Below are 13,175 nucleotides of genomic sequence, written 5' to 3' on the forward strand. Positions count from 1 at the left end.
GCGGCAGCGCTGCCCGCCACTGGCTCCATGGCGCTCAGCGTCGGTGTGCGGCGGCTCTCCTGCTTGCCGGGCCACGGCGAGAGGCAGGTGCAGCTCAGCTTCCGAGGTGGGCCCCGGCCACGCTGGGAGGGATGGAGGGAGGGACGGGGTCTGCCTTCCCCGCGGCAGGTGGGCCGGGCCGGGCTGGTCCGCCAGCACCTCATGCCTCCCTTCTCCTTCCCAAGGCTTCACCCAGAAGACGAGGATGATACGTTGCGGCCCAGAGGCCGTCTTCGGGGAGGTGAGCGCAAACCGGTGAGGCATGAGGAGCAGCAGGGCTCCTCCGCAGGTGTCATCCATGGGGCAGGGATGGGACATGGCAGTGCCTCGGTCGATGCCTCGTGGGGCAGGAGGGGGTAATGGGGGGGAGCAGGGACCAAGGGTGGACCAGGAAGCATTCCTCCTAGCACCCATCTTCACCGTCACATCCCCAAAGCCTGCAAAAGCCCAGCTGTACCGGACTGGCGGGTGGTTCCCATTGCTCATCTCCCATCCCGTCCGGATGCCTCCGTGCCGCCTGGGGAAAGGAGGAGAAGGCTAGGGGGGGAGGAGGGACCTGTCCGCAAGGCAGCCAGCCAGTTTGGGTGTCAGACGAATTGCAGCCATGGGGCGCAGCTTTGCGATGTGCCTGAGCCTGGTGGCTCCCTGCACTGGGTGATCTCTTCTCTCCAAGTACCTCTGTACCTTCCCGTGCCTTGTCTCACCCACAACCTGCCAGCTCAGGGACCTCAGCAGGCATAAGCATCCTCCGCTTTCCAGGGTGATGATGCTCTGGCTTCTTTAGCAGCTGATTTGTGGCTCTGTGCTGCTGGAGGGACTCTCACTCCCCTCTCCATCCTTCCTCCATTCCCACCTGCAGGGTCTGCCCTGGCCAGCAGGAAAGTAACTTCCCACCCCAGCAGCTTTTTGTTACACTCCTTGGTTCAGTCACTTTGCAGAGGAGACCAACCAGCCACCAAAGGTGGGAAAGCGTGGCTGGGAATGAATTACCATCTCTTCCTGCTCTGTTTGTTTGCAGCTTTTTCGCTGGCCTCACTACGGGAAGCTTGTCATGGGAGAAATGCTGTCCATTAAGGTTTACAACTGCAGCAAGGTTTTCAGTAACAGGTGGGTCCTTTGGTTGTTGGGGTGAGTGGCAGAGGTGAGGGAAGAGACGTACTGGGCTTTAGATTTTCTACCGGGAGTAGAAAATGTTTATCAGAAATCTGATGGAAGGCAGGCAAGCAGGATACAAGTTATAGAAGAGGGATGGAGATGGTTGTTCTGGTGGGGCAGCAGTGCTGTATATATTAAGTTAAATAAGGGGAATTATTCTGTGCCAGAAGTAACAGAGAATACCTAAGGATCCAGATCAGACCCCCAGGTGGGACAAAGGTAAAATAGAGCTCTAAAAAACAGAGCTACAAGGGCCTATCAGTGGGGAAAAGCCCCAAGCCTGTGGTAGTATGGTTTAACCTTTAAAAAAGACAACAATTTAAATTTAAAGGGTCAACCAGAATTTAAAACGCTTCCAGGTGGCACAGACACAATACTGTGAACTCAACAGCTATTCCAACGGTTGTAAAACACTTCAGGGAAACCCAAGGGTAGGGGTGACAGATTGAGTAGTGGTGGTGGAGCAAGCAAGAGAGCAGAGGCACATCCTTCCAGGACATGTGAAACATGAGGATGCAGGGACAGGTGCCAGCTCTGATAAGCAAAATGTAAGAACTGAAGGAAAATCAACAGGAGCAACTTTCTAGCAGCAGCTAGTAACAGAAACCTTTTCAAAGCCATCACAAGCCTGCCGGAGAGGGTGTGGAGGAAACAGATGAGTACAGCACATGCGAGACACTTAAAGATAAAGCCAGAGCAGAAAATGTGGCTGAACTTTGTGTCACTGTTTACAGGATACTTTCCTTATGGGAGCTGGATCAGAGGAATTATTTCTGACTGAAATGTCAATAGAAACTGTTATAGGACAAATAGATAAAACAAACAGTAACAAATCACCAGGACCTGATGGTGCTGAACAATGAAGTCCAATGGGAAATGACTGGACTGGCACTGACAGCATCTATCCACACAACTCTGCTGCTGGGGAGTAGAGTAACGGCAGGTGAAAGACATTACAGTTTAGAAGCAGTTGGTCAGTGCACTGGGATGATAAAAAATAAATAGAAAGAGAGTGTGGAGGGACAGAAGGGAGAAATTTGTTATGCCGCTGTATCGATCTGTGGTCTCTGGACTTCTGCGTGTGCAGTCTTTCTGTGGCAGCAGCACCAAGCTGGAAAAGCTGGAGAGGAGAGGGATGAGTGGAGAGACTCCTTCCTTGGGCATAGGAGACTAGATGGGCTCTGCATCTCAGAGAAGAGGGAGGTGAGAGAGAATACGAGAGATCAGTAGCTCGCAGCTGACATGGAGGTGACTGGGGAATGATTCCTCCTGTCTTGGTCCCGGGCAGGCAGTGCAACGCTCCAGTGGTGCTTTCCAGCAGGCAGTAGGAAGCTCTGCTTCACGTGGGGCTTAGCTTGGCTGCCATCAGAGCTGTTACAGGGAGATGGAGGCTAATGTGCAAATGGGCTCCAGACAGCAGTAACACAAGGTGCTGTTAGGAGCAGCTGAATGCATTCCTGCATGTGTTACTGCCACTTGCAGGGAGCCAGGTGACCTTTCCCCAGGGAGAAGCCCCTTTGGAGTAGGTAAATTTTGGCCTAACTTGCTGCAGACATCCCTGTGGCCATGGCTTTATGTCCTATTTCTGTATTTCCTTGTGTGGAGCCTCTGCTTCCCAGTTTTGTCTGAGAAGAGTCACCCCAGCTCCGCTGGGTGCCCAAACACAGGCTGGCTCCTGTGAAGCCCAGCTCTGCTTCACAGTCGGTAAGACTGGATCTGCGCAAGCCCTTAACCATCAATGGCAGCTTGGTTGCAAGCAGCTGCCTGGGCATGACTAGCGTGGGGGCATGATGTGCTGCAGGTTCAGTGTATCTCAGGTATTTCAGTTGCCAGACTCCCTATGGAAAGCACTGCAGCAGTTCGCTGCCTTCACCACAGCTTGGTGGGGTTGTGAGCAGGAGAGCAGAGATCCTGGTACTTTCTTTCCCCAGGTTGTAGGCACTGATGCTACATACAGTATTGCTGCAGCCTCTGGTTTTCTTCCAGGCTTCTCGGTACCCTTGTCCTCAGCCTTCAGCACCTGATGACGTCTGGGAGGCTCATCCTTCGGGAGGCCCTCATTGACAGGAACCAGAGAGTCACTGGTGTAAGTCCTCCGCAGGCAGCCTGGCCATCAGCAATCAGGAAGGCTTTGTGGGAAACCTTGTGTGGTGCTTCCCAGGTGGATTTGGGGCTGAGGGGAGTCCAAGGTGCTGCTTTGACCCTGGGAGTAGTGCGGTGTTTGTGCCCTCCCTGCGCAGGGATGCAGCCACTTCACACCCATTAAGTGGTTCTAGGAGCATCCAGAAGTGCGTGGGGTGGACTGGGGGCCCCAGAGACCTGCCAAGGGCCTGAATGAGCAGAGGCAAGCTTAGTAAAACCTCCCCAGGTCTGGGCAATGGATGTAGGAGGTGGCATTTCCTCTGCATCCTGCGCCACACGGTGTTTGGGCTGCTGCAGAGTGCAAAGCAGGGGGGAGCTGACAGAGTGAGGCTGAAGGTGGCATGGTGCCTCAGGACCCCTGGTGAGCTTTTGGGTTAAATACCAACACTAACCGGATCCCTTAATGATGGTCTGGGGCAGCGTGAGTGGCTCTGACACCTGCCTGCCCCTCTGCTCTGCGCCGTGGGTCCCACTCCCCTCCTGCCCCAGTGCTGGGGCTCACTGGGCCATTTGTGCTGGTGGAAAATGAATGCAACCCAAAAATGAGCTGTTTCCTGCCAGCTGGGTGTGCAGGCACAGTTCAGCAAGTGCTGGACAACCAGGGCTCAGTGCCAGGGCTGCGAGCAGGGCTGGGAGGAGTATAGGCGGAGGTGGGCGGCCCTGTGATGTGCTGCACCCCTGTTTGCCCTTCCCACAGGCAACGTGACTCACCCCCATGGTGGCATGTGGGATGCAGCTCTGTGGCCACCAAACCATGAGCCTGAGTGGCACAGGCACAGCTTTCCTGTGTTGCTGAGCTGGTTGGATCAGGGAACACGTCCAGGTGGAAACTGAGCATTTCCAGGATGACTTTTAACCCGATGCAGCTCACCGCATAAACGTTCATGCCAGCAAAGGGACAGGGACTAGACCAGCCCTTTGGCAGCACTCCATGCTGTTGATGGCTTGAGGCGACCGAGCTAGGGGCACTTATACCACTGTAAGGTCAGAGCTGCTCTGCAGCCCATCCCTTTGCCCCTGGCTGCCTCTTCCCTTGTGCTAACAGCAGCACTCATGCTGATGAGCCGCTCCAACCAAAACCCAACTGCATTTGTTTTTGCCAGGTTAGTTTTTGATTGTGCAGCCCTGTCTGCACAAGGGCCGTGGGGGACAGAAAGAGGGCAGGCAAGACTGAATGCCCATCCAAGAGCAGCCTGAGATCCTCTCCCTCAGCTCAGCTGGGAAGAGACACATCCCCAAGGGAGAGAGGCTGTTTCAACTGCTGCTCCTTTAGCAAAGTCAGATCAAAGCACTTCCTGCTATTTCAAGTCCTGTTCTTCTCTGGGACTTGAGTTATTTGCACCCTTTTTTCTCCTGATGGTTTGAAGGAGTTTTTTCAGAGCTTTGGCTATTCACCCAGCTTTATCTCAGGCTTCTGCATCCATCCATCCTTTGCTGCTGCCTTTCCCAGCCACTGCACTACTGCTTTCTTGGGCTGTATTTCTCCTCCCAGGAACATGTGTTTTCCAGGGACTGAGCTATGAACCCAGCTTCTACATCCCCTTCAGCCTACTGAGAAGTGACCTCCATGGCTGTGATTTTGGCCTCTACTGGGAAATTCTTGTGCGTTTGTGTTGGTTTGAGATCAGGCTGGTCATGTGCAGACCAAGTGTTTTCAGACCTGTGCTGTCTGTGCCGATACCCAACGTGCCCCATACTTCTCTGGCTGTCCTTCTACATCACTAACGCTAAGTCGATGTCTCTTGTGATGCAGACTCTGGGTGTCTTTACGGCTCCTGTGATGTTTTAAACCAAGCTGTCATGCCTGGGGATGCTCTGCCAGCTGTCTCATGCCTCCCACAGAGAGACTGCTCCAAACCCGTGCACGTTAGTTTGCTCTGCTGTAGGGCTCTCCCCACTTCCCTTGTCAAAAGTGAATCAAGACAGCTCTCAGGGGCCTCTCTGTGGTATGCTTTAGATTTGAAAACTTGAGCCAGCTTTTATTCAGTGAATCCTGGAGTCTGGGAAGCTGTAGGGGAGGGAATTTGGTTAACTCTAGCTTGTTGATGGAGGCAGACAAGGAGAGTCTGGTATAAATAGGCTTCTTGTGGGTTTGTGACCGCCTTCCTTCTCCCAGCATCTCACTTCTTTTTTCCTTCCACACTCCCCATTCCCCTTTTGTGTGGCAATTCTGCAGTTGTTTTGTGGCTGCCAAGCTCTCAGGCAGCTTCATTTTCTGTTTGTAGATCTACATTGAGTTGGATTTGCGTTACCAGCCTCCAGATGGCTCAGCTGGGACCTGGGTTGAAGAGGACTTTGTCTATCAGATGAAAGACAGGTATTGAAATCCTGGGAGGAGCAAATTTCCAGGCAGCTTGTACAGCTGCCTTTGCCAGTGGCAGCCTTTGGGATGCAATCTAGCCTCATTTATTCTCCACCTCTGGCCAGACTGATGCATCTCTGCTCTACAGCAGCAATAAGTGAGCAGGGGTCTTGGAAAGAAAATACCTTGGCTTCACAAAGAGCCCGTGACTGCAACAACCCACTACACCCTGGGAGTCCTTTCAAACTCAAGAGCATTTCTGCAGCCTTCCTGGTTGATGGGAGCAAGACTTTGTGGTTGCAAAGTTGCAGAGAGCATGGCTTTGGACTGTAGCAACCCCAGGCACCCTGCATGCAGGTGGTGCCCAAAGCCAGAGGAGGTGTGGGTGTCTGGGTGAGCAGGATGACAGGCAGCAGCAAGGTCTGGGGAGTGTCACTTCTGGAGTGCCAGAGGCACAGCAGCAGGTACACAGTGTGGACAGTGGAAAAGCATCTCTTAGGAGGATGTTCATGTCCCTGCCAAGAGCCAAGCAGGAGCATGGCTGTGGCACTGTTACTTAAATGCATCACTGAACAGCCACAACACACTTGTTTTTTCAGCAAAGCATCTCTTTTTCTTACAGTTCGGAGTTAATCATCCGCAATCCTGGATTTGAGGAGGTGGAGTAAGTAGCCCTACTTGAGTGTATCAGCTCACCTGCCTGGGTGGAGGGGAGTGCACAACCCGCTCATCAGGGCTGATGATGCGGCATGTGATGTGGTGGGGGATTTGCAGGGCAGCCGAGGTGCTGAGAGCGAGTGAACTGGACAGGAGGGCCGCTGCGCTGGGCAGGAAGCTGGCAAAAGGCCTGGAGACTGATGATGAAGAGGAGGAAGAAGGTTTCTACGATGTGTCTGAGATGGAGGTCTCGGGCATTGTCTTTAGCCCTGTGAAGAGGTATCCATGGTGTGCTCTTCTCTTTTGGGCCCTGGGGTAGAAAGTGCCAGCTTGTGGGAGAATCCTGCATCTCTTGGCATTCTGCTTCTGCAGAATGTCAGAAACTTTCAGTCTTCAATTGCCCCAAACAGGGACTGTTGGGGATTTGCTCATTCCCAGGGCAAGGGGCCATTATTTTCCAGGGTTTCCGTTGCTTCCCTTGGTGGGGGCTTGCTCAGGTCCATGTAGAAGAAGAAACTTGCTCACCCGGGTTGTTTTTCTGTGCAGCCGCTCCAGACTTTGCTCCACATGGGACCTCTTTGCCACCCCAACCCCGCAGAGCTTCCAGGTACTGCAGCATTGGGTACGCGTCCCTGCAGCTGCCTCTGGCCCCACAGCCAGTCCCTTACTGCCTTGCTGCGGGCCTGGGCTTCTCCAATTGCCACATAGCCCAGCGAGGCCTCTACACCTTCTTGCTTTGTGTGGCTTCCCTGGGCAAGGTGTGAGATTCCCTGAACGGACTGTATCCATGAGTGCTGGCTCCAACATCAGCTAGCCCAGAGCAGAATTTCCTTTTGGGCCATGTAGTTAGCTATGGATGTACAGGAGAAGGGAATCAGCCTGACAGCCACATGTGCCACTGCAAAACACTGCCTGAGCCAAGCTTTGGAGAGCACCCAGACAGGGCTGGTGCCTGCCAGCTTCCCCAGGGCCTCGCCTGGGCCCCCACAGACATCTGTGGGACATGGCTGGAGGTGGTGGGCTGTTGCAGGGGCTTTTTTGGAGATGCAGGGAGGCTGGTATGAAGCTGTGGCTCTGGCTGGTGCTCTGACATCAGGTTTATTTGAAACGACTGTGAAGTTTGGAAATGGAGTTCAGTCCCATTTTTTGCCTTGCAGATTTCGGGGCAGGTCTCCCAGCCTGGCTATGGATTTAAATCCTTCCCTGGTTCTAAGTAAACATGGACTCACATTTGGGTCTCCTGCTTTTCAGGGCTGGGTCCTATTAACCAAGCAGGAAGCTTTTGTGGGGGTCGAATTTTCTACCATCCTTTTCTTGAAGCTATTATTCTTCACCTTAACAACTGCCTCGTTGCTTGTACTGAGAGCAAATGTGAGAACATTTCTCCCATATCTTAGATTCGAAACCAGTCACAGCAAATGAGACAGCCACATTCCAGTCTTTCCACTGGTGTCCATCTCAGTAGGATTCAAAGAGAAGTATTGACAGAAGATACAAAGAGCATCTTCTCCAAGATGTTCTGTGGACCCCACCATGTGGGAGCAGTGGGTCTGCATCCCCTTGGGATCAGGAACTGAGTGGGGACAGTGCCACTGGGGAGGCCACTCTTGTCAAAGGTGCTGGAGATTTAACACTTCATTTCCTTGCTTGTCTGAAAGAAATACCTGGAATACCATTTTGGTTTGTCCTGGCCATAGCAGATTTCAGCAGCCATGCTCTTACCAGTCCTGAGTGTCCACCCCTGTGGTGAGAGGGCCCTGCACATTTGCTTACTGGTATTGCTGAAATAAGCTCCAGATGAAGCTGGAAATGAGGAGAGTGCTGATCCAAAGGTTTTCTCCTGTGTTTTTCTTAGGTTGGAATTAATATCATTGAAGCACAGAAGCTGGTGGGGGTGAACATTAACCCCTTTGTGGTAGTCAAGGTTGGAGAGGAGAAGAGGCACACGGCGACACAGAAGTCAACAAACTGCCCCTTCTACAATGAAGTATGTGATACGGACAGAGGCTCTGTCCTTGCCCTACCAGTGTCCCAAGTGGCTGGGGCCATCCTTGCAGGGGATGCTCAGGATGCAGCTGCTCTCAAGCAGAGGTGCTTGTGGGGCCATGTTGGGACCCTGCAGCTCAGCTGTCTTGCTTTTATCTTTTCAGTATTTTTTGTTTGAATTCCACGAGCCAAAGGACATTTTATTCCACAGGCTCATAGAGATCTCAGTAAGTATGTCCTTCTCTTTATCCTTCGTCAGTAACTGATACAGCTTGACGCTTCTGTGTGTAGATGCTAGGAGTGATGGGCAAAGCAAGGGTACCAGTACCAGCCAGGTTCTCCAGCTGTAGGTGTCTGCCCCGCAGAGAGACCAAAGGCCACTCCTGTGGCTGCAGTGGGGCAGAGACCCGGCCCTGCTTGGAGCCAGCGCTTGGCAGTGCTGCCTTCCCACCTCCTCCATGTGAGGTTTTCTCTGCATCCAGTGACTGAAGTGGGGCCTCTGGGGCAGTTTCTTGCCTGTTGCTTTGCTGCCCCACTGTTTTGGGGGTGGTTCTCTGCTGCGCCTTACCCTGGAGCCTCATCCTGCAGGTCGTGGAGGCGAATGACTGGTGTGAGGGGAGCTCAGCAGTGATTTGTGCTTGTAGAAAAGCCCAGGCAGGCAGAAAGCAGTCTTCAGAAATCCCCTGGCCCAAAGTGCAGGGGCTTCTCCAAAGCGCATGGGCTTCTCCAAGGCATGGGGCTTTTCTGAAGATGGCTAAACCCAGCCAGCACCTCCTTTGCCACACGATCTCCAGTGCTTTCCCCATGAAAGGCTGCACATCTCTTGTGCTGGTGTGGGTTCAGCAAGCACCAAGCAACACTCAGATTTTGGGAGAGACACTAGCCTGGTGGGGGCATGGCTGTGCCCTGACCCAGCAGGATATGGACATAGGACTCCCTGTGGGAAAGCAGGTGTGCCCTTGGTCCGTCGTAGGGGTTTGGCTTATCTGAGGCTGGCAGAAGAAGCTGAATCGGTTGCACATGAATTTGCCTTGGCCCAGGTTTGACTGAAGGCTATGGGCTGGTGGGCTTTGTGGGAATGATTGGGCGGAAATGGGTTTTTCCCAGGGCTAACTCAGATGGGTCAATATGCATGAGGATCTTGCAACTGCTGCCTGAGCTGTGCGTTGGAATGGGCATCTCTTAGCAGTCTTGTCCTCAGTGATGTCTGGATGTGTCACCTGGCTGCTCACACCTCTTGGTGCTCAGGGGGATTTGTGCTGTCTGCAGGTTTTTCACTCAAAGAAGGTACCATTCCTGGGAACGTGCATAGGAACGTTCAAGATGGACGTTGTGACGGTGTACAGCCAGCCAGGTATGACCAACTGCACTGCGTACCTGCTCCCTGACCCTGCCTTTGTTTGAAACTCATGGTTCCTTCATGCTCTGCTGGGTCTGGTGAGGCCCCTCTCTTTAAAGCACTTAGTTCACGAGACCAGCACTTGCTTCTCCTCGTGGCTGTCTGAGGGCTGGTGACACCTCCTGCACGTTCAGAGGCAGGGTCAGGGCAAATTTTGTGCAGATGTAGTTGGGATGTGAAATGGTACTGTGGGCTCTCCACATGCAACTCCTTCTCTTGCCTCTCAGATCACAGGTTTTTCCAGAAGTGGGCTGTTATCAGTGACCCCATGGATACCCGGGCAGGTGTGAAAGGCTTTGTGAAGTGCAACATCTCTGTCACTGCACGTGGGGATGTTGTGGGCTCCCTTCCCACGTCCTCCAGCAGCCGGGCTGAGGACATTGAAAGGTAGGTGCAGTGTGGTCTTGCATGGCCCTGGGGAAAAAAGTCATGTCTCTCTTCACACCACCCTTTTTGCCCTGTTTTTCCCTCTTCTGATGGGGAAGGAACCTGGGAAAGAGACCTGTGGTGGGGCAGGATCCAAACCTCCTGCCAGTCTGGGCATTTCCCAGCATCATGTTTCCTGGGCTCCAAGAGAGAGCCAGAACATGAATTTGTCTTTCAGAAACCTGCTGCTGCCTAAGAGAGTCCCTGCAGAGAGACCCTGGGCCAGGGTCTGTGTTAAGCTGTATCATGCCGAGGGCCTGCCCAGCATGAGCGCGGGCATCGTGGGTGGTTTCTCCAAGATCATTGGGGAGAAAAAAGTCTTTATCGACCCATATGTGCAGGTCTCGTTCTGTGGGCAGCAGGTGAGTCTGCCGGGGGGTCTGCATGGGGCCAGGCTGATCCTCCCTTGGCTGTGCTGGGCTGATGCTGCCAGGACCCTCCATGGGACACAGCAATCCCACCAGAGACAGGCCGGGAGAGCCCAAGTCTTGCTGTCTTTGGCAGTGGCCTGAGCTGTGTGGCCATGGATGCACAGTGTCTGGATGAGGCTTTTATGGGACCTTTGTCTTTGCAGAGAGCTGTGCGGGGGACAGCCCCAGCCCTGAGCACAGCCACTGGCTGAGCTACTGGCTGGAAGGGTAAAGATTTCATATCCCTAAACATAGGGAGAGGGTCAAATAAATCCTGGAGTGGAAGTCCTCTGTGGCAAGCTGGACTCAACCTGACACCCTCGGGAGAGTGTACTGAGCTAATGGCCCTTTTCTTGCACCCAAGGCGAGGATTTCTGGTCCTGTGGTATCCATTAAGATGAGAAGCAGTCCCTGGGCAGCCTTGGTGTGCTCCCAGGGGACCCTGTGACACCTCTGGGTCTGGTGGTGCTGCCCGCTTGCTTCCAGTGTTTCCCTTGGGCATGCAGGACATGACCAGGGCCTTAGGACAGCCCCACTTGATGAATCATAGAGACCAGTTGCTGGGACGGGGCAGGAGCAGAGACACTACCACCTCCAGAGCCTGACCCGCACTGTCTGCAGGTGGGACAGGAGGACATGCCATTCCCAGAGAGGGGCTGAGGCATCCCTTGTTCTGGCCACCAGCTGGGACTGCGTGGCTTTCACGCCTTCTCCTTCCCAGGGGGAAACATCGGTGGACACCAACACCACTGAGCCTGAGTGGAACGAGCAGATCAGCTTCATTGAGATGTTCCCACCTCTGGCCAGGAAGATAAAAGTCCAGGTGCTGGATGATGCCAATGTTGGTGACGTGGCCATCGCTACACACTACATTGATCTGCAGCAGATCTCAGACCCTGGCAGGAATGGTGAGGCCTGGCATGGCTGCCCCCGGGGCAGGGCATCCTGAGCATTCCCATGCCATGCACCCTCTGCTCGGCCATGATGGTCTCCTGGAGGTGGGAAGCAGGAGTGGCCAAAGCACACTCACATCCCTGTGTCCTAGGCTGTCTTCTTGGGGGAAGGTCTCTCTGCAGCAGTACTCTGTGGTGTAATTAGACCCTGTCCCTGTCGATGCAGGCTTTAACCCCATGTTTGGCCCAGCCTGGGTGAACCTGTATGGGTCCCCCCAGAACTTGGCTCTGCGGGACATCCACAAGGAGCTCAACGAGGGCATGGGTGAGGGGATCTTCTACCGCGGGCGCATCCTCATGGCCATTACGGTGGAGATCTTCAGCAGCCCCAGCGTGGCAGAGAGGAAGCTTGGAGACAAGACAAAAGGTGCCCTAAGCAAGCTGAAGCTGAAGAAGAAAAGTAAGAAATCCAAGGAGAAAGCCAAAGAACTGAGCCAGCTGCAGGGAGAGGAGAAGGCTGAAGGCTCTCAGGAGGCTGAGCAGCCCGAGGAAGTCACTGTGGAGGTGGAAGAGCTTCACCCGCTCCCCGAGGTGAGTCCTGCCATGCTGGTGTGGTTGACCCATGTCGGCCCGTGGCATGCACAGACCTCATGGGGAAGAGGCAGTGAGGTCACCTGCTGGTGTAACAGTGCTGGAGCAAATGCAGCCTGCCTATTGCTGGGCCATGCAGGGCTCTCTGAGCCTCCGCAAGGACCGAGGCCATGCCTGCAGCCTCAAAACTGCCTCCCACAGTAAGGCTGGAGCATCCCCACATGTACTGCCTTCCTTGCGCAGGGAGGACTCTCATGTGGGTGTTATTCCCAGGGCTCTCCTTTGAGCATGTACTTTTTCTCCCCTGGAGCCAGGGAGCTGTTATCTGGCCCTGGGTCTCTTGGCCTGGGAAAGGCAGGCAAGATGCAGCTGTGTTGGTACGGTAGCCATCCCATAGCCTACAAACCTGCTCAGTGGCTTCACACAAGCATCAGCCAAAGCCATGGCTCTGTACCAACCCCCCGGGATTTCCAAGTAAACTTGTCCCACATCTGGCAGCCCAGTGGTGGTGACCTCAGCAGCACCCCACTGATGTCCCTTGGGAGGGCTGGCAGGCACCGGCCATACCCTGGTGCTCTCCAAATTTCTGCTGAGGCAGTGTTTTGGCACATGAAGCTCTCAGGCTGATTTCTTTCTCCTTGCTCAGAACGCGCTGGGGAGGAAGGAGGAATTCCTCCTCTTCGCTGCCTTCTTTGAAGCTACTATGATGGACTCCTCTCTCAGCTCCAAGCCTGTCAGCTTTGAAGTCTCTATAGGTGGGTATTCCCCAGGGCCCCATGTCTAGAAACTATGGGAACAGTGCGAATCTCCCTCTGACAGCCCAAGTCAGCACTGCGGTCCTAAGGTGCCAGCCATTGCACAGCTCATGCCTCCAAAACAGGAACTCAGGAAGGATGGAGGATGAGGCCAGGGAGTGCGCACAGTGCTTTAATTACCTTAAAAGTTTGGATACTCTCCTATGGGATTGGAGATTTGCAGTATTTGTATGAACTGCCCGTTTGGGGAGAGTGGTTGAAGCTCTCATGGGAAGTGGGGGTGAGAAGAGGTAGAAGGGTTTGGGAGCAAGAAAGGGAAGCCAAGGAGGAAAAGCTGGGATACTGGGTGTCCTGGTTTCAGGTGGGATAGAGTTAATTGTCTTCCTAGTAGCTGGTATGGTGCAGTATGCCAAGAATGTT

At 53.9% G+C, this 13,175-nt stretch overlaps 1 protein-coding gene across 1 annotated transcript in view; it reads left to right on the forward strand.

Annotated features, from left to right (window-relative positions):
• The window catches only part of LOC115339718 (fer-1-like protein 4), a 51,067-nt gene continuing 37,892 nt past the window's right edge, over window positions 1-13,175 (forward strand). The window contains exons 1-16 of the mRNA XM_030010087.2: window positions 1-106; window positions 225-280; window positions 1,058-1,146; window positions 3,181-3,280; window positions 5,562-5,653; window positions 6,261-6,302; window positions 6,413-6,574; window positions 6,842-6,902; window positions 8,151-8,282; window positions 8,446-8,508; window positions 9,551-9,635; window positions 9,908-10,067; window positions 10,285-10,468; window positions 11,238-11,424; window positions 11,636-12,000; window positions 12,647-12,755. Coding sequence (XP_029865947.1) covers window positions 28-106; window positions 225-280; window positions 1,058-1,146; window positions 3,181-3,280; window positions 5,562-5,653; window positions 6,261-6,302; window positions 6,413-6,574; window positions 6,842-6,902; window positions 8,151-8,282; window positions 8,446-8,508; window positions 9,551-9,635; window positions 9,908-10,067; window positions 10,285-10,468; window positions 11,238-11,424; window positions 11,636-12,000; window positions 12,647-12,755 — 1,966 coding nt within the window. The 5' untranslated portion in view covers window positions 1-27. The remainder of the gene's footprint in view (window positions 107-224; window positions 281-1,057; window positions 1,147-3,180; window positions 3,281-5,561; window positions 5,654-6,260; window positions 6,303-6,412; window positions 6,575-6,841; window positions 6,903-8,150; window positions 8,283-8,445; window positions 8,509-9,550; window positions 9,636-9,907; window positions 10,068-10,284; window positions 10,469-11,237; window positions 11,425-11,635; window positions 12,001-12,646; window positions 12,756-13,175) is intronic.

Source organism: Aquila chrysaetos, chromosome 3 (genome assembly GCF_900496995.4).
Source record: "Aquila chrysaetos chrysaetos chromosome 3, bAquChr1.4, whole genome shotgun sequence".
Lineage (NCBI taxonomy): Eukaryota > Metazoa > Chordata > Aves > Accipitriformes > Accipitridae > Aquila > Aquila chrysaetos.